This window comes from Megascapheus bottae, chromosome 17, assembly GCF_031878675.1.
Source record: "Megascapheus bottae isolate mThoBot1 chromosome 17, mThoBot2.hap1, whole genome shotgun sequence".
In the NCBI taxonomy this organism is placed as follows: domain Eukaryota; kingdom Metazoa; phylum Chordata; class Mammalia; order Rodentia; family Geomyidae; genus Megascapheus; species Megascapheus bottae.
In genome coordinates, this window is record NC_143525.1 from 4,242,819 (window position 1) to 4,261,704 (window position 18,886).

The 18,886-nt window shown below is 54.1% G+C and overlaps 1 protein-coding gene across 4 annotated transcripts; it reads left to right on the plus strand.

The window, feature by feature from the left end:
- Positions 1 to 295: 295 nt before the first annotated feature.
- On the plus strand, positions 296 to 18,793 carry Llgl1 (LLGL scribble cell polarity complex component 1). Of its 4 annotated transcripts, none has more exons than XM_090349421.1 (22): positions 296 to 394; positions 3,946 to 4,043; positions 7,073 to 7,154; positions 7,247 to 7,377; positions 8,239 to 8,397; positions 8,468 to 8,630; positions 8,708 to 8,843; positions 9,042 to 9,096; positions 9,216 to 9,370; positions 9,450 to 9,673; positions 9,833 to 9,900; positions 11,081 to 11,234; positions 11,314 to 11,418; positions 12,857 to 13,149; positions 13,437 to 13,584; positions 13,778 to 13,931; positions 15,783 to 16,078; positions 16,477 to 16,741; positions 16,848 to 16,962; positions 17,123 to 17,229; positions 17,453 to 17,573; positions 17,655 to 18,793. In XM_090349421.1, the coding sequence occupies exons 1-22, from the start codon at positions 314 to 316 to the stop codon at positions 17,731 to 17,733; spliced, it is 3,189 nt and encodes a 1,062-aa protein (XP_090205547.1). In that variant the 5' UTR covers positions 296 to 313; the 3' UTR covers positions 17,734 to 18,793. The 4 variants fall into 4 exon arrangements, with proteins under 4 accessions (XP_090205547.1, XP_090205550.1, XP_090205549.1 ...); XM_090349424.1 differs by having other exon boundaries at positions 17,453 to 17,536; XM_090349423.1 differs by having other exon boundaries at positions 13,784 to 13,931.
- Positions 18,794 to 18,886: the final 93 nt, after the last annotated feature.

Consider the following 18,886-nt stretch of genomic DNA (forward strand, 5'->3'; position numbering starts at 1 on the left):
TCCCGGCAGGCCCCGCGCCACGGCGCAGGCGCGACAGGAATCTCTTCGCGAGCCTGGCCGAGCCCGGGGGCCCTGTCCTCCCCCATTGTCTGGTCGGCTTGAAAGGAGCGGGCGGCACGGAGGCGCCCTCATTTCATTGGTCAGGTGGCCTGTCCGTCGCGGCCCACGCCCACCCCCATGCAGGCCCCGCCCCACGCGCCCGCGTCCGGGCCGCCTGGCGCCCCGCCTGCGCCTCAGGACCGGCGGGGCCGCGCGGCGTATTCTGCGGGCGGCGGCGGCGGTGGCGGGCGCGGCGGCGGGAGCCGGTCGCAAGATGATGAAGTTTCGGTTCCGGCGGCAGGGCGCCGACCCGCAGCGCGAGAAGCTCAAGCAGGAGCTTTTTGCCTTCAGCAAGGTGTGGCAGGCGGCCCGAGCTGGGGCGGAGGGGGCGGGCCGGGGGCCGGAGCCACGTCGGGCCGCGAGGGCGGGGAGGGGGCCCGGGTGGAGCCCCGTGGCGGGCCCGAACCTCACGTGCTCCCTCCTGAGTTCTCGGACTCCGGGTGCGCCTGGGTCCCGCTGACCCTCGTGCCCGCCTCGGCGGCTCTCCGTGGGCCTCCCGGGCCCCGGCCCTCGCCCGGTACGTCCCTGGCCGTCCGGGCCCCTGCGTGCCTCCGTCGCGAGTGCCCCCTCCTCGCATCTCTCTGCGCCCTGCGCCTCCCTCTCGCGCCTGCTCCCGTATTGAGTGTGTTGGGGTGGGGGTCTTTCCCTGCGAATCTCTCATTCTTCTCCGTCTCTCCCTATCCCTTCGTGGGTCTCCCGTCTTTGTAGGGTTCGTTGCTACCTCCGTCTCTTAACTCTTTTTATCCTCTTTTTTTGTGTGTGTGCGGCCCCCACCGGGGCCCTTGGAACACTGCCTAGGGCTGGGTTTTGTTTTGCTTTCGCACCGGGCCTACTAGAGAGGTGAGGGGTGGAGGCAGAAGTAGGGGGTGGGGCTGGGAACTCCCTCAGCGGAGCCTCCCCTCCCCCACGGCCCCGCTTTGCCATGTCTAGCCTGGGGTCCTAGTGGGGGATGGGAGGGAGGCAGTGCACCTGATTGAGTAGCCGGTTATACTTCAAACTGTGTTGTGCCTCAGTTTTCCCAGTCGTGAAGTAGAGTTACTTTCCCCTTTGCTGTGGGTTCTGGCCCCCTGTACCACATGGGCCAGCCAGCTTGATGTGAATGATGGTGGTGGGAGACTGATCTTTCTTTCCTAGGAGTGCCCCCTACCTTCCCCTGCACTGATGGGAAGCCCCAAGCCTGACCCTTGCTGACTTCTTCCTGGTAGTGGAATGGGTCTGGGCTTCAGTTTTACTCCACCGTCTTTCTGCCTGCTGTTGAGGATTGGATTTGTTACTTCCATCACAAGTGAGAGAAAACTGAATGCAGAGAGGTAGTGAGGACTTGGTCTACGTCTTCTGGAGTTTCTCCTTGGTAGGATTAGATGCTTGCCTAGAGTGGCAGGGAGCTTTGGAGGGGTTGCTGCCATCTGAGCAGATCCCAGGGGCCCTGGGCTGCCCCTGAGCATTATGGGGGAGGCTCTGGAATGTCTCCGGCATGCAGTTTTTCCGTTGAGGTCCCAGGAGGTAGTGCTAGGGCTGCCAGGAGCCTCACACTTCTTGACCTAGAAGCTGCTAGAAATCTGAAGGGATGCAGGGGTCCTCAGGAAGATGATAAACTCCCTCTGCTGGGTGGCTGTGAAGGTTCACCCTTGAGGTGAGAGAAGAATGCTTCCAGGAAGGCTGGAATGTGTCACTTCCTTAGCAGCAGATTGAGGTGAACATTAGGGCCTTACAGAGATGGAGATTGAAGCTCTGAAGGCAGTTCTGGAGCTCTGGTCAGAGGTGATAGTTCAATCCCAGCCTGTCCACAAATAGTCCACATAATAGGGAGCCCTTACTCCTTGGTGCTAGGGACACAGTGGAGACAAAAAGGGACATGTGTGCCTTTCCACTCAAGAGCCTTGGAAGACTGAAAATCCAAGACAAAAAAAGCAAGTCTGAAGAAGCAGTTTACACAGTGGCCAGAGCTGTGGCTGTCAGCAGCAGGGTGAGGGTGTGGCCGTGGTCCTGTAGCCAGGGCTATATTAGAGCAGTTTCCTTCCTTCCTGAGTACTGACAAGGAACCCTCTGGAGCTTGGAGCCAAGAGACAGTATTTGCAATTGAGGAAAAGCAAAAGGGCCTGGAGGAGAGAGAGAGTGATGCCCATAGAGAAGGAACACCTGGTGAGGATTTGTTTGGACTCTAGGTAAACTGGGACCCCTTGGAGGGTCCAGCTGATTGGTGTTGGCAAAACTTTTTCTTTCCTGTGTGGGGAGCATTCTGGAGGAGTGCCTAGAATGACTTTTGGTCTGTCTTGCAGCGGAGCTAATGGAGCTCAGGAATGGATTAGCCTTGGGGATGTGAAGGGTAAAGATGCTAACAGCTTGCCTAGCCTCATCTCTTCTGTAAGTGGAGCCAGGTGGGGCCCTCTCTGGGCTGTGGGGATTTATAATAAAGTTGTTACATGTACTCCATCTGCTGGACATTAGGCCAAACTCTGGGACTGACCAGACATGGTCAGGTCCAGCAAAGGCATAGCAGTGCTGGTGGAAAAGGGAATCCCTCTAACTCTAAGCCAAACCCTCAGCTCTCAGGTGGGTTCCCTGCCAGGGCCAGTGGAAGCAGGCTAGAGTATTGTGATCACCCCAGATCACACAGCTAGGACCTGTCAAGCCAGCTCAGTCCCCATCTGGATGAGCTAAGGGTAAATGACAAGCTTGGGAGGTTTTCTTGTTTTTGTTTTGAGAGAGGATGTCACTCTGTGGTCCAAGTTGGCCTCTAACTTGAAGTCCTTCCTCCTTAGCTTTCAGAGTACTAGGATTAATAGGTGTGTGCCACCAACACTTGGTGTGAGGATAGGCAGTAGTTCCTTGTGTGTCCTGTACTGGTATTCAAGATGGGACTCCCCAGAGAGTCCCTGCCACCTTTGGTTGAGTGAAAGCTCTTCAGTGGGTAGGCAAATGGAGGGAACCAGCTAGACCAAAGGAAGCTTAGAGAGTGGGGAGGGGCCAGAATTAAGCTGTGACTTGGCCCCATAGGGAGCAGAGGGCTAGGAAGGAAGCAATGCCATGGACACTTTCACTGGTATTAGCCCTTTCCACTGGTGATGGGCTGGAGTTCTGCCTCCCCCCCCCCCCCCCCCTCTCTCTCTCTCTCTCTCTCTCTTTTGGGTCGATTTTGGGGCTTGAACTCCGGGTCTGGGTGCCATTCCTAAGCTCTTCAGCCCAAGACTATCTACCCTTCTGCCACTTGAGCCACAATGCCACTTCCAGTTTTCTGGTGATTAATTGGAGATAAGAGTCTCCCAGGCTGGCTTTGAGCAGTGATCCTCAGATCTCGGCCTCCTGAGTAGCTAGGATTACAGGTGTGAGCCACCAGCACCCGGCTATGGGCTGGAGTTCTTATCTGGCTATTCCCAAGGGAGATGACACCTTTAAGGGCCAGGCAGCAAGTGACCTGCCTCTGGGTCTCAGTTTCCCTATAGCTGAAGGGATGTCAAGATCTGCTCTGCCTGGGTTGACCGAGGTGCTGACCTTGACCTCTGACCTTCGTTGGGGATTTTTAGGCAGCTCACCACAGTTTAATCTGTGTAACTAGGAATGTGGTTTAGGACCTAAGGGATCCTCTTCAGTGCCTGTACTTTTGAGCCTGTTTTCTGTTCATTACTAAGTGCCTGTGGGGTGACATGGGCACTGAGAAGAATGGGAGTTGGGGAAGTGGAGGGCCTCTGGGCCGCACATAGAGTCGTCATGGAGCCCAGGACTCAACTACCTTCCTGCAGACTGGAGGCACAGACACCCATTTCACAGCTGAAGACAGGCATAAAGAGTGGGTGGGTAGGGCATCAGTGCCTGCAAGTGTCTCCAGCAGCCTCCTCTCTCCTACAGACGGTGGAGCATGGCTTCCCCAACCAGCCCAGTGCCCTGGCCTTCGACCCTGAACTTCGAATCATGGCTATTGGCACCAGATCTGGGGCTGTCAAGATGTATCCTTTGCAGCTGTGATGTTCGGCATTTAGGAGTATGTGTGTATGGGTCTCTAAGGAGTAGGCTCTGTGTGCCTCACAAGCCTAGGACAATTCCTCTTAGAGATGATGGGGTCTTTTTGCTGAAAGATGGGGAAGATAAGAGGGTGAGTTTGCAGTGGCCACAGCTGTCCCTCCCTGATTTTTTAGCTAGCCAGTTTCCTAGGTGACACTGCTATCATCCCAGCAACTGGGCCAAGGCACTAGGCCAAAATAATGGTTGATGGGATGGGTAGACTGGGGCCCTTGGTGAGTGAGTACACTCACATACGTGTGCAAATGTGAAGGCATGTGTGTTCAGCCTGAGGGATATGGCAGTGCCAGGCTCAGCATGGTGAGCACAGCTCGGCCCCCACCTGGCCTCTGGTGCTGTACAATGGGCTGTGTGAGCTGTACAAAGCCGGCATTTTCCTCCAGACCAGGGTGAGGGGGGGAAGCTAGGCTAGCAGGCTGATGAATGAGTACTTACCCCACCCTGGAAATCACAGCCCAAATGCTCTCTGGAAAACTGAGGTGCTAAGTTTAGCACTTCCGCTACATGATAAGGATGACCACCCCCTGTCACCCATCCCTTTGTGGTGCTCTGGGTCTCACAGTTCTCTGATTGGCAGGAAACAACTCATCTCCTGGAAGAGGAGGATTATAGGGTGCGATCTTCTCACCCTGGCACTGGGGCACTGAATCAAGAAGGGCTAGTTGTTTGTGAGCTTCGTGCCTCCTCTAGGAAGTATGTCTGAGTTGGAGTGTCCCCTCGTCTCCTAGGAGTCTTCAGACACTATGAGGGTGAATGGGGGCAGTGCCCTGGCCTCTATCCTGCCTTCTGCTTCCATTTGCCACTCTGCTTACACTGTGCCACCTCCACAAGTATAGCCCTTCTGCTTTTCTCCATATCACTGGGGTCTGGGTCTCAGTGTCTGCAAGGGCTTTGCTGTCAGGCACTTTGAGCTGCCCTTCCTCTGGAGGGTCCTTGTGTATTCTTCATGCTCACAGAGGAACAAAGAAGGACACAGCCTCAGAGAGGAGGTTGGGAGTTTGCTTTTCCTCTTTAAATTCTCACAGCCTGGAGCCCCTGGAGTTGGGAAATAGATGGGAAAGGGCCATCCCTGGTCTTAAAAGCCACCCTTACTGGGCACCAGTGGCTCACCCCTGTAATCCTTAGCTTATACAGGAGGTTAAGATCTGAAGATAGCAGTTCCAAGTTATCCCAGGCAGGAAAAGTTCATGAGACTTATTTCAATAAACTCAAAAAGCCAGAGCTGTTGCTCAAGTGGTAGAACCTTGAGCACAAAAGCTCTGGTGCTGAGTTCAAGCTCCAGGATCGGCACAAAAAAATAATAAAAAGGGACTGGGAGTTTGACCTACTGGTAGAGTGCTTGCCTAGCAGGCTCGAAGGCAAAGACTTGGGTTTGATTCCTCAGTATCACATACATAGAAAAAGCTGGAAGAGGTGCTGTGGCTCAGGAGTAGAACTCTAGCCTGGAGAAAGCCAAAGGACAGCACTCAGGCCCTGAGCTCAAGCCTGGGACTGGCAAAAAAAAAAAAAAAAAAAAAAAGCCACCCTTTCCCCTGCTTGGCTGGCCTCATCTCCTTGGCGACCCTGCTTCCCGCCCAGCTGCTCCTGCCCCTTCTTTTGTCCCCTCCTCTCTCCCTGCCAGGCCCCTGCAGGGAGTCCTAGCTTAAGCTCCCGGCTACAGCTCCTGCCTTGTCACTGGGGCAACGAACATTGCTGACCCTTCCCTCAACTCTCCTGTGGTCCCTTTAGGCCTTGCCAACTACCACCATCCCTGGAGTTGCTTGGACTCTGGGCTCTGGCACTGGGGACTTCAAGCAAGTCTCATGCCCTTTTATATTCCATGTGTGCTAATCTTAGTAAGATGGGCAGTAGGTTGTTGGCTCTGGAGGACCGTAGCTGGGCCAGAGCTATGGTAATTTTAGTTTTTTTCTTATGCCAGTACTGGAGCTTGAGGCTTGGGAGCTATCTACTCTGTAGTGTTTTCATTCATGCCTTGAACCACACCTCCATTTTCAGCTTTTTTCTATTTGTTAAGTGGAGATGGGAATGTCATGAGTTCAGGCCTCATGACCGCCAAAAAAAAAAAAAAATCACTATAACTGGGTGCTAGTAGCTCATGCTTGTAATCCTAGCTACTTAGGCTGCTATCTGAGGATTGTAGTTCAGAGCCAGCCTGAACAGGAAAGTTTGTGGCACTCCTATCTTCAGTTAACTACCAGAAAACCGGAAGTTGTGCTGTGGCTCAAAGTGGTAGAGCATTAGATCACCTTGAGCAAAAAAGTTGGCTTCAGCACCCAGGCCCCAGCTTCAAGCCCCACAACTGACCAATAAAAGTGTTATAGACTTTCCTGTCTAGGCAAGCTTTGAGCCTTGATCCTCAAATCTCATCCTTCTGAGTAGTTAGGAGTATAAGGTGAGCCACTGGTGCCCAGACAGGTTGTGTGTGTGTGTGTTTATGTGTTGGTGTGTGTTTGGTTCTAGAGATCAAACATAGGCCCTGGACACTTGTCCTTTAGCTTTTTTCTAGCACTCTACCACTTGAGCTATATTTCAAGTTCTTGCTTTTTAGTGGTTAATTGGAGTGAAGACTAATAGGCTTTCCTACCTGGACTGGCTTCAAACTCTGCTCCTCAGATCCTCGCCTCCTAAGTAGCTAGGATTATAGATGTGAGCCACCGGCTGCTGGTTCCCTAGCTCATCCTACTTAGCTCTACAAGTGGGAGTCATTAGCACATTTCACAAATGACATAAAGGTCTTGTAGCAGTGTTAGCCTTATAGGAGCTGTGCAGAACCAATCCTGAGTGTGCTTTACGAATGTAGGATGAGCTTACCTGAGGACACGGCCTTATTGTGGCTGGGAGTCCCCTGGATGAGCAGTGACCGTTGAGATGGTCCTGGGGAAGTGGAAGGCCTGTGTATCTTGCTTGTGGCAGTTTCCTGTCCTTCATGGTTCTGTCCTTGACCAGTTACCGTCAGTTATGGAGCACCTGGTGTGGAGTTCACAGGTCTGCACCGAGACACAGCCACTGTCACCCAGATGCACTTCCTCCATGGCCGGGTGAGCTCTGGCCCCTTCCTGCCAGTTCCCATGATCCCCCATGTCCATCCACCCCTCCTGGCTAGCTGCTCTGCTCTCTGCTCATCTACTAGGGCCGCCTCCTGACCTTGCTGGATGACAACAGCCTGCATCTTTGGGAGATCATCCACCATAATGGCTGTGCCCACTTAGAGGAAGCCCTCAGCTTCCAGCCACCCAGCCGGCCCAGCTTTGACAGTGCCAGGTACTGGGCCGTTTTACAGGGGCTAGCCACTGGGCAGGAGGGATGGGGGAAGCTATGGGAACTGGCTGTCTGGAGGTGTGCAGGCAGGACATAGCCTGGCCTCTGCTTGGCTAAAATATGCTCTGAACGTTTTGGATCAGATGTGAGGTTCTGGCTGAGTCAGGTGAGCAGATTAGGGCTATGATCCTGATGGGAGAAACCTTTAGTTTCAGCAGTCCTGGGAAAGTATGTGTTAGGCCAAACTCCCTGGATCTGCAGCGTGGTGCTCTCCATGGGCTTGGGACAAGCTAAGTTAGGGAGAGGGGCCATTGTATGTCCAGGTGAATGGAGAAGTTTGAGTAAGGAGTATCCTCTAGGATGGGTTTAGTGTTGGCAAGAGAGCCCATGTGCTTGAAATGGGCTTGGCCTCCAGGTGAGGATGCAGAGTCTCTTTTTCTCAGGCCTGCTGGAAATGGCTGGAATGGGGAAGCCCTTGCCTCAGCAGGCAGGGACCATCTGGGCCTGCCTGTCATGTAGTGTCCAGAAGGCTGGTGGCAGACGTCTTGGATTGGGCTTAGTGAGGCCTTGTCTGTCATGGTTCTGGGTGAGGAAATGTCCTGGTTCCTTCCTGGTGGTGAGAGAAGCCGGGAGTCCATCTCCAAGACCTGGGGAACCTATTTTTATCCTTCTCTCTGCCAACATCCTGATGAATAATTGAGCAGGCTAATTACATTGCATCATCACCCTCCGGGGATGCCTGCCTGCACTGTAAATAGGCCCTGTGAATGCTGAAGGGCAGGAATGAGCTAGCAGTAAGGGCTCAGTCCCTCTCTCCAAAGCAGGTAGAAAGACTACCTCACCCCTTCCTCTTGTCCCCTGTAGTACCCCAGCAAGCCTAACCCGTATCACAGTGGTCCTGCTGGTGGCTGATGGTGACACAGCAGTTCTGGGAACTGAGGGTGGTAGCGTCTTCTTTCTGGATGTCACCACCCTAACACTATTCGAAGGCCAAGCCCTCCACCCAGATGAAGTTCTGCGCAGGTGAGTGGCAGGTGGGAAGAGTTCTCCATGTCTGGGAAGTTCTCTTGACTCACTGGAGCCCCTTTTGCAGTGTGCCAGAGGACTTCCGATGTGGAAAGGCGCTGGGCCCTGTGGAGTCACTCCAGCGACACCTACAAGACCCCAACAAAATCCTCATTGGCTATAGCCGGGGTCTTCTGGTGATTTGGAACGAGGCTACGCGGTGTGTGGATCATGTCTTCCTTGGAAACCAGGTCAGTGGGTGAGGCCTGAGCCCTCAACTTGGGCCCCTGCACATACTTGCTAACTTATCCTCCTGCCCTGTCCACAGCAGCTGGAGAGCCTGTGTTGGGGGCGTGGTGGTGGCACCATCATCAGCTCACACAGTGATGGCAGCTATGCCATCTGGTCCACAGATACTGGCAGCTCCTCCACACCCCAGCCCACACTGCTCACCACACCCTATGGTGAGTGCACCAGAGGTCTGAACCTGAGGACACATGACTGGAGGGTGGCCCGGCTTCCATGGGGACATTGCCTAGCCAGATATACTGAGGGAAACCCTGGGGGGGTGGGGGCATGGCTGGGTAGCAAGGCTTTGCCTTTGTGGAGATTGCTGGGAGGTAGCCTGGGAATGGAAGGTCTGATGCTCCCTCTCCACCCAGGCCCCTTTCCCTGCAAGGCCATCAACAAGATTCTGTGGCTGAACTGTGAATCTGGGTGAGCTGAGGGAGCGGTGTGAGTTGGGGGCTGGTAGACTGGGCACTTGACAGTGAAGCCCTTGCCAGGTATACATTGTATGCCTTCAGAGCGCCTGACTCATATGACCTCCTTTATAGGGGCCACTTCATCATCTTCAGTGGTGGCATGCCCCGTGCCAGCTATGGTGACCGCCACTGTGTGAGCGTGATGCGAGCTGAGACCTTGGTGACCCTGGACTTCACCTCCCGGGTCATTGACTTCTTCACAGTTCACAACACTCGGCCTGAGCACGGTGTGTGCCCTGTCTCCCCGCCTCAACCCCAGCCTGCCCTGTGAGGGCTGTGGCCGAGCTCACCCATTCTGTTCCACAGAATTTGATAATCCCCAGGCCCTGGCTGTGCTGCTGGAGGAGGAGTTGGTGGTGCTGGACCTGCAGACTCCTGGCTGGCCAACTGTGCCGGCCCCCTACCTGGCCCCACTGCATTCATCTGCCATCACCTGCTCTGCCCATGTCGCCAATGTTCCCAGCAAGCTGTGGGCCCGCATTGTGAGCGCTGGTGAGCAACAGAGCCCCCAGCCTGCCTCTAGTGCCTCGGTGAGTGTGGATGTCCTGTAGCAATGTGGGAGGGAGCATGTTATTGGTGGAGGGCAGTGCTGGCTGCTGGTTGAGGCATGATTGTTGTGGGTACATGTGGGGAACTCTGAATGCCATGCCCCGGGTAAGGGGAGACCTCACATCCTTGTTGTTTCCTAGAGCTGGCCCATTACTGGGGGCCGGAACCTGGCTGTGGAGCCATCACAGCGAGGGCTGCTACTGACAGGGTAAGTGTTGGGGACACAAGTGAGGCCCTGCGCCACGAGGCCTGGTGTATTCCCGTCAGCCCAAAGCCTCACTGACGTACTAACTAGTTGACTCAGGTCTGGCGTCTGGCAGGTCCAGGTTGTCCCCTTGCACAAGGAGGACTGTATGAAGCCTCTCTAGATCCCAGTTCAAAGCCCCACCCTGGTCTGCCTCATGGTGTGGAACTGAGCTCCAGCACACCCTAGGGCTCCACCCACCTGGCCTGCCTGGAAAATCTGGGCTAGCCCACACCACCTGCTCAGGGCAGGAGCTGAAAAGCCCAGTGTGGGCCTGTTGGGTGCTGACGTGCCTAGTGACTCAGACCCTGCTTCCTGCCCTGCCCCCTCCTGCCTTTGCTGGGCTCCTATAGTCCTCCTGTTGGCAATTGTTCTGGTTTTCTAAGCTGTTGGGGTGAATCCCACCCAGCCTCCAGTCTTGCCTCTCCTCACACTTTGGCTCTGGATTCCATACCCCCCCCCGCCCACCATCCAAGGGTGCCACTTTGCCTCTGCAGCCGTGTCCTAAAGCTGTGCTCCAGATTCGTCCACTCTTTCCCTTCCTGCTGCTTTTCCTTCATGGCCACCTCAGGCTCACGGTGCTCAGTGAACGCCGAGAAGCACAGCGGGGACTAGAGCCCATAGGTCCCTAGGCCCTCACAGCAAAGGCCTTTTAACTGAGTCACTGCCACCCCATCAGTAATGAACACACACCATTTTTTTTTTTTTGCCAGTCCTGGGACTTGAACCCAGGACCTAGACACTCTCCTTAGACACTTTTTGTTCAAGGCTAGCCCTCTGCCACTTCAGCCACAGCACTACTTCTGGCTTTTTCTGTGTATATGATACTGAGGAATTGAACCCAGGGCTTTGTCATGCTGGGCAAGCACTCTACCACTAGGCTATGCTCACGGCCCCTGTATCTGGTCCTCAGGATTCCTGGCACCAATCCTGATTGTTAGGTGCCTCACATGGGGCAGAATCTTGTAGCCTTGTGGCATAGAGTAAGTGCCTGTTTGAACATGAGAAGTGCTTGGCATATTCAGTAGGATTCTGGCCAGTGTTGGGCATATGCAGTAGATGTTTGGAATGACTGTAGGAAGAGTAGTTGAAGGGGTGTGCCAGCCTTCCAGGATGGCCCTGATATATATGCTGTTCCTTGCAGCCATGAGGATGGCACCGTGCGGTTCTGGGATGCTTCTGGTGTCGCACTGCGGCCACTCTACAAACTGAGTACGGCTGGCCTCTTCCAGACGGACTGTGAGCACGCAGATAGCCTGACCCAGGCTGCTGAGGACGACTGGCCACCCTTCCGCAAGGTAGACCCCCGCCCTGGGCCTTGAGGAGCTGCTTCTACCTAGCTCTACTTGGTGTCGTCATTCCCTCCTATCCCCTTAGGTGGGCTGCTTTGACCCCTACAGTGATGATCCCCGGCTCGGTGTGCAGAAGGTAGCACTTTGCAAGTACACAGCCCAGATGGTAGTGGCCGGCACAGCAGGCCAGGTAGGGTTGGGTGTCCTCTGGGTAGGGGTGTCAGCAAGGACTTTTCTGTTGGTAGGCCTGAAATGATGGGTATAGTGGATGAGTGAAGAACCATTGTGGTCAGAAGCTGGCAGATGGGAATGGGGCTCCCGGTAGGGCTGGTTGAGTCAGACAAATGGGAAGTGGTCTGTAGTGGAGACATCAGCTCATCGGTTAGTTGATGGGATCTGGTGGGGTAAGGACCACTTAGTCTTTGTCCCTACTGTGCCTTTGGCACTTCATAAAATACAAACGGGCTTGCTGTGTGTTCATTACTGATGGGGTGGCAGTGACTCAGTTAAGAGGCCTTTGCTGTGGAGGCCTAGGGACCCATGGGTTCTAGTCCCTGCTGTGTTCCTTGGCGCTCACTGAGCACTGTGATAGATATACAGTCGACATTCAAAAGGTGACTATTCGCAGGGCACAAGTGGCTCATGTCTATAGTCCTGGCTACTCAAGAGTCTTGAGATCTGAGGATCGTGGTTTGAAGCCAGACTGGACAGGAAAGTTTGTGACTTTTATCTCCAAACAACTACTCAGAAAATGCCAGAAGTGGCTCTGTGGCTCAAGTGATAGAGCTCTACTCTTGAGCAAAAGAAGCTCAAGGACAATGCCCAGGCTCTGAGTTCAAGCCCCAGAACTGGCATAAAAAAGTAATAAATAATAGTATTTGATCAGAAGAAAAAATAATTTGGATTTTTATTTTTATTTACTTTTGTCCATTGCGGGACTTGAACTCTGGGCCTGAGCTGTCCCTGAGCTCTTCATATCAAGGCTACCGCCCTACCCCTTGAGCCTCGGCGCCACTTCTGGTTTTCCAGTGTTTAATTGGAGATGAGAGTCTCATTGTCTTTAGTGGCTGGGTTGGCTTTGAACCGAGATCCTCAAATCTCAGCCTCCTGAGTAGTTAGGATTACAAGCATAAACCACTGCGTCTGGCTGAATTTTTACTTTTATATGGAAAAATTATAAAAACTTGGGCCAACTAAGTCCATTCACAAAGGAAAATTCAGTTTGCCTTATCCCTTGTGGACAGCTATGTAAAAATACTGTTTGTTGGCTCCCTGAAGGTCAGACAATAAACGACACTAGCTTTAAAAAAAAAAAAAAAGTGCTTGGGTCAGGAGTTTGGCCTCGTGGTAGAGTGCTTGCCTAGCATGCACGAAGACCTAGGTTTGATTCCTCAATACTACACATATGGAAAAAAGCCAGAAATAGTGCTGTGGCTCAAGTGTCTAAGGACAGTGCTCAGGTCCTGAGCTCAAACCAGGACTGGCAAAAAAAAACAAAAACAAAAACAAAAAGTGCTTATTGGTGGATGAATAGGTGAATGGGGAAGGTGGTGCTAGGACCAGTGTGGCAGCAGTAGGGCCTGTGGTATCCCGTCCCTGTGCTGACCTTTCACCCAACTGTGGCCCAGGTGCTGGTCCTGGAGCTCAGCGACGTGCCAACAGAACAGGCTGTCAGTGTGTCCAGTGTGGATCTCCTTCAGGACCGTGAAGGCTTCACATGGAAGGGCCATGAGCGGCTGAGCCCACGCACAGGGCCTCTGCCTTGGCCTGCTGGCTTCCAGCCCCAGGTGTTGGTACAATGCCTGCCACCAGCTGCTGTCACCGCCGTCACCCTCCATGCCGAATGGAGCCTTGTGGCCTTTGGCACCAGTCACGGCTTTGGCCTTTTTGACTATCAGCGGAAAAGCCCAGTGCTGGCCAGGTAAGTGGAGCAGGGTGATGGGTAGCTGGAGCCTTGGTGAGGTGGGGTCTGAGCCTTAGTTTCCCATTCTAAAGTTTGGCGTGACAAAGTCAAGCTGATCATGAAAGCCCCATAATCTTTGTACCCTGTTAAAAAGTCATCTGCAACTCCCCGAGGACTCTGCTGAGCATTGCCAGCTGTCATGGGGTGGTGAGGAGGAGTGTCTGTGCTCCCTGGACCTGGGCTCTGCAGTGCCAGCATGGGTGTAGTCTAGGCTTCAAACACAACTAGCTCCTGCCTACTCTCAGGTGCACCCTTCACCCTAATGACTCCCTGGCTATGGAGGGGCCGCTGTCTCGGGTGAAGTCCCTGAAGAAGTCGCTTCGCCAGTCTTTCCGTCGCATCCGCAAGAGCCGTGTCTCAGGGAAAAAGCGGGCTGTTACTGCCAGCAGCAAGGTGAGCTGTGTAGGCTTCCTAGGAAGTGTCTTGGCCCCGAGCCCTGGCATTTGCTCCCTGCCATGCTTCACTCTTAAACAGTAGGAGTCTGCACAGGGTGAGCAGGGGATGGATAGTAGTTTAGTCAGGCAGCATGGGTACTGCTTGGCTCAGGAGAGCACATGCAGAGGCCAGTTACACCGTAATCCTCCAGTTGCAGGAGGCCAATGCACAGCTGGCAGAGCAGGCATGCCCCCACGATGTGGAGATGACACCTGTGCAGCGCCGCATCGAGCCCCGCTCTGCTGATGACTCCCTCTCTGGTGTTGTGCGCTGTCTCTACTTTGCTGACACATTCCTTCGAGACGGTGAGGCCATGGAAGGAATAGGGAGGAAGCTGAGATCTGAGATCAAGGCTCATTCATAGCCGGCCTGGGCAGATCAGTCCAATTGACTCTTATCTGATTAACCACCAAAAAGCCAGAAATGAAGGTGTGGCTCAGGTGGTAAGAGTGTGAACTTGGGGTGAACAAGGCTGAATATAAGCATAAAGCCTCAGTACTGGCACCAAAAGGAAAGAAAAGAAAAAAGTTGGTCTCAGTTGGCCATGTGAGAAATGAGGTGGCCACTTTGGCCAGGAGGTAGCAGGACTGTAACTTCTGTGGAGGTTGAAAACCTTAGTACTATGTGCTGACAGGGATGTTCTGGCCACTCATACATCCCCTCACTGGGACAGTTGGGGAGGGATTGCTGACCAAGCAGGGGCAGGAAGATGGGCTCAGGATCAGGAGTGAGGGAGGCAGGAGAGGTTGGTGCTAGGTGCTGTGCGAAGAATCTGGCTTTTGACTCCGAGTGGCTTGGGAACGCTGTAAGGTTCTGAGTTTGGCCTTTATTTTTTCCCCTAGTACTGAGTTTGGAACTCAGGTCCTTTTGGCCCCATTCCCAGCCATTTTTGCTCTTGTTATTTTTCAGATGTGGCTTGCTTTTTGCTCAGACTGTGATCTTCCTACTTGCACCATCGCAGCTAGCTAGCTTCTTGTTAAGATGGGGTCTTCTGAATGAATTTTTTGCTTGGGCTGGCCTCAAACCCGATCCTTCAGATCTCAACAGCCTGAGAGGTTGCTTTTTACCTTGTGTATTAGTTGCTTGTATATTAGTATTTATTGGCCACCCTGAGTGTCTACCTCATACTTTGTGCCCACCTCACACTTTGATGGACTTAGTCCCCAAGAGCAAAGGCTAATCCCTAGGCTAAACTCTTGCTTAGTCTGCAGCCATTCTTCCTGGTGTCATTTTGTTATTGAGGGTTTTGGTATAGGGAGTTACCCAGTATCTGGATGTAGTGGCCTTCCACCTCGGCACCATCACATTGGAATCGCTTTGTAGCCTTTCACTTGGGTCTGGGCTCCCAGTGGCTTTGCTCTGGCACCTAAGTTACCAAGCATGTGGAGTGGTGACTATCACTCTCCCTCCCAGCTTGCTCAGCTCTTATTCTCCAGTAAAGATTGTGCCCCATGCTAGGCACCAGTGGTTTACACCTGTAATCCTAGCTACCTAGGAGATTGAGATCTGAGGATCACAGTTCAAAGCCAGCCCAACCAGAGAGTCTGTGAGACTCTTAACTCCAATTAATCACCAGAAAACCTGAAGAGGTCCTGTGGTTCAAAGGGTAGAGTACTAGCCTTGAGCTGAAAGATCTCAGGGACAATCCAGAGTTCAAGCCCTACAACTGACAAAAACAATTGTACCTCAGAGGCTTGGCTCACAGCAGAGCAGGGTAGATAGGTTCATCCTGCCCCAGGCCTGAGGTCTTCTGTGTCGTAGTATGGGGGACACACCACAGGGAGTGTGACAAAGGGCTGGCCTGTGACACCCAAGGATGCTTTCTCAAAGACTAGTGCTAGGATGTGGGGGGATGAGTCTGCACATGGAGTTTGGTCTTAGATGAGAGGAAGGGGGGAGCTGCTGCCATTGAGATTAGAGTCCTTTGGGCCTGGCTTCCCTGTGCTCATGCCTTTGGAATGGCTTGTGTCTCTGCATAAGGGTTGCATCAGGGACTGGCTGAGTCAGCAGCATAGAGTTGGTGTTTCCGGCTAGCGGGGCGAGGTCACCAGAGAAGTGTGGGACAGGAGGGAACCTGCTTGTCTTGGATGCCAGGGTTAGGAAGCAGAGGTGTGGGAAAGGATCTGCATAGATCTCACTGCGCATGTCCCCCACAGCGGCCCACCATGGGCCTACCATGTGGGCAGGCACCAACTCGGGCTCAGTGTTTGCCTACGCGCTGGAGGTGCCGGCAGTCACAGCGGGAGGTGAAAAGCGGCCTGAGCAGGCAGTGGAGGCTGTGCTGGGCAAGGAGGTGCAGCTCATGCACCGGGCACCTGTGGTGGCCATTGCTGTATTGGATGGGCGTGGCCGCCCACTGCCTGAACCCTACGAAGCCTCGAGGGACCTGGCACAGGCTCCTGACATGCAGGGTGGGCATGCTGTACTCATCGCGTCTGAGGAGCAGTTCAAGGTGTGCTTGTGGTGGGCTGAGGAGACCCCTCCAGATTTTTGTCTGAGCTTTTAAACTACTAAGATCTGCCATGTCCTTCCTACCTCATCAGCTTGTCCCCAGCCAGCATAGACCCCTAAAGAACCCTAATGCTCCTGGGTCTGCCACGTTCCCAAGGGCCTCCAACCTCACTGTTCCCCACAGGGCCCTGCAGGGCTCAGGCTCCTGCAGATAGGAGCCTTAGGACCCTACAGTTGATCTGGCCACTGGTGGAGACCAGGGAGTTTGCTGGGTGTGCAGGAGGGGGTGGCAGGCTAAGCAAGTGGCAGTGTGGTCCAGGGTATATTTGGCCTGAGGGGCAAACTGGGTATCTGCAGCTGTGACAGTGAGGGGTCCTGCCCATTGTCACCTACCACCAGGTGTTCACACTGCCCAAGGTGAGTGCGAAGACCAAGTTCAAGTTGACTGCTCATGAAGGTTGTCGTGTGCGGAAGGTTGCCCTGGCCACCTTTACCAGTGTTGCATGTGAGGACTATGCTGAGACCTGTCTGGCTTGTCTCACCAATCTGGGTGACGTTCACGTCTTCTCAGTGCCGGGCTTGCGGCCTCAGGTGCACTACTCCTGCATCCGGAAGGAAGACATCAGTGGCATCGCATCCTGTGTCTTCACACGCCATGGACAGGGTAAGGCGGGGCAAGGGGCAAGGCTGGGCAGGAGCACTGGAGAGGAGCCAGTGAGGGACAGGGCTAGTCAGGTGTCCCTGCACTCTGACCTTCCTCTCGCCCACAGGCTTTTACTTGATTTCCCCATCCGAATTTGAGCGCTTCTCTCTAAGTGCCCGCAACGTCACAGAGCCACTCTGCGATCTGAACATCAGCTGGTCCCATTATGCAAGGCGACCTAGGTGTGTGGGAGGGGCCTGTCATCAGGGTTAGGTGTCACCCATCCTGGTCTCTGCCCTCACCCCACAGTGTAATTCCTGGCCCTCTAGTTTGGGGGGAAGTGAGGATGGGCGTGTGGCACCTGCTGCGGTCTCCACTGTGGCCTCATTTCTGCCATCACAGGCTCCAAGAGTCGCCCAAGCTGAGCCAGGCTAATGGGACCCCGAGCATCATCTTGGACCCACGGAGCAGCGATGGACAGCCTGATCCAGCCTACAGCAAGGGAGCTGGTAGGAAATGGCAAGGTTGGGGCAGACTGGGGCACGAGTGTCCTTTGGGGTGAGGTCACACAGCTCAGGTTCAGGGCAGGCCCCTATGGAGGCACTGCTGGACCAGTAGTGGAAGCTGGCAGGATAGTAGTAGAGGCCACTTGTCTGCTATCTCTCAGTGTGTGACCCCAGGTCCAAGGGGTACTGGGGGGCCTAGCAGGGTCTGAGCACTTCCTCTCTGCAGACACTCCCGAGCTGCCAGAAGCTACACTCTCACCCATGTCCATTGACTCAGCCACCAGCGGTGACACCACACTGGACACAACAGGTGACCTCACAGTGGAGGATGTGAAGGATTTCTTGGGGTGAGAATACCTGTCCTCGTGCTCCAGACCCTTCTTAGAGCTGCCAGAGGCTTCCCTATCCTGACCCTTCTGATCATTCAGCTCTTCCGAGGAATCAGAGAAGAACCTGAGGAATCTGGCAGAAGATGAGGCCCGGGCCTGCACTATCCTGATCAAATGAGGTGCAGCAGGGGTGAGGCCCTGGGCCCCTTTCCCACCACTCAGCTGGTGACACCATCTGGAGCCCAAGGACCTCCGCCACACCTGGGCTTCCCATTCATGCTAGGCCCTGCAGTGGTGTCACTTGCTAAGGCTGGCTGCCTTCCTAGGGATGGCCCATACTTACAGGTTCTGGATGTGGAATAGACCAGTTGACAGTGCTTAGAGGAGCAAGGGCTCTGGCCTCTGCCATCCCATTTCCCAGGAGGGTCTGAGGTACCCAAGCTGGTCTTGCCAATGGAGCTCAGTATTGTTTGGCCACAGACAGGTTCACCTGGCCCTACCGAGTCCTAGCACAGAACCAGTCTAACTTGAGCCTGTAGACATGACTGACCACTTGCTACCTAGTACAGTGACCCTGTACTGGGTCACCACCGCCCCTCTCTGGCCTCACAGGTCTGTGAAGCCAGCACTTAAGACACCTGTTGCAGGCAGGAGTGCCTGCCCCTGAGCCTCGTCTCCCCTGCCTGGCTGGCGTCCTAGATGCTGTCTGGCCCTTTAACATAGCCCTTACCTGCTAACCTGTTGGATCCCGTGGGACCTGCTGTCCTGTTCCAGAGAATGCTGGGCCCTAGAGCCAGGCCAGCTCAGGATGAGGGTGTAGGGTTACACCCAAGCCTCCTGGCTGAGGCTGTCTGAATCCTACAGGCAGGTGGCTGCCCTGGAGACACCAACCTGAGGAGAGGACCAGTAGGGCTGGACAGCCAAGCCCTCTCTCCTCCAGTGGTAAAGACTATTTTTCTAGTATCTGAGTTGGGCTGGATTGGCTGTCATTTCTATTTTGGTACTTGTTCCTGGGCCAATCTCTCAGCCTGTGTCTTGTGTGTGTGTGTATCTGAGTGACTGGAAGCTTGCTGGGCACTCAATAGCCTGGGCTAGTCAGTGTGTGTGTGTGCGCGCGCGTCAGGATGGACTTCCCTGTAGAATGTACTTTGGGGGCTTTTCTGTCTTTTTTTAAAAATTAGCATTTTAATATTAATAACTGATTTTTAATATTGAAAATAAAAGCATTTAATATCTTAGAGGGCAACCACACCTGATTTACCCCCAGCAAGAGGTGTAGGGACTCACGCATGTGCTCACACCATATGTGGGGTCTCATTTCCAGACCTCCC

Coding starts and splice junctions, on each gene's coding strand:
- Llgl1 (XM_090349421.1), top strand. CDS start 314: ATGATGAAGTTTCGGTTCCGGCGGCAGGGCGCCGACCCGCAGCGCGAG. Junction 8,844..9,041: donor ACTGCTCACCACACCCTATG/GTGAGTGCACCA, acceptor CTCTCCACCCAG/GCCCCTTTCCCTGCAAGGCC. Junction 9,901..11,080: donor CGAGGGCTGCTACTGACAGG/GTAAGTGTTGGG, acceptor TGTTCCTTGCAG/CCATGAGGATGGCACCGTGC.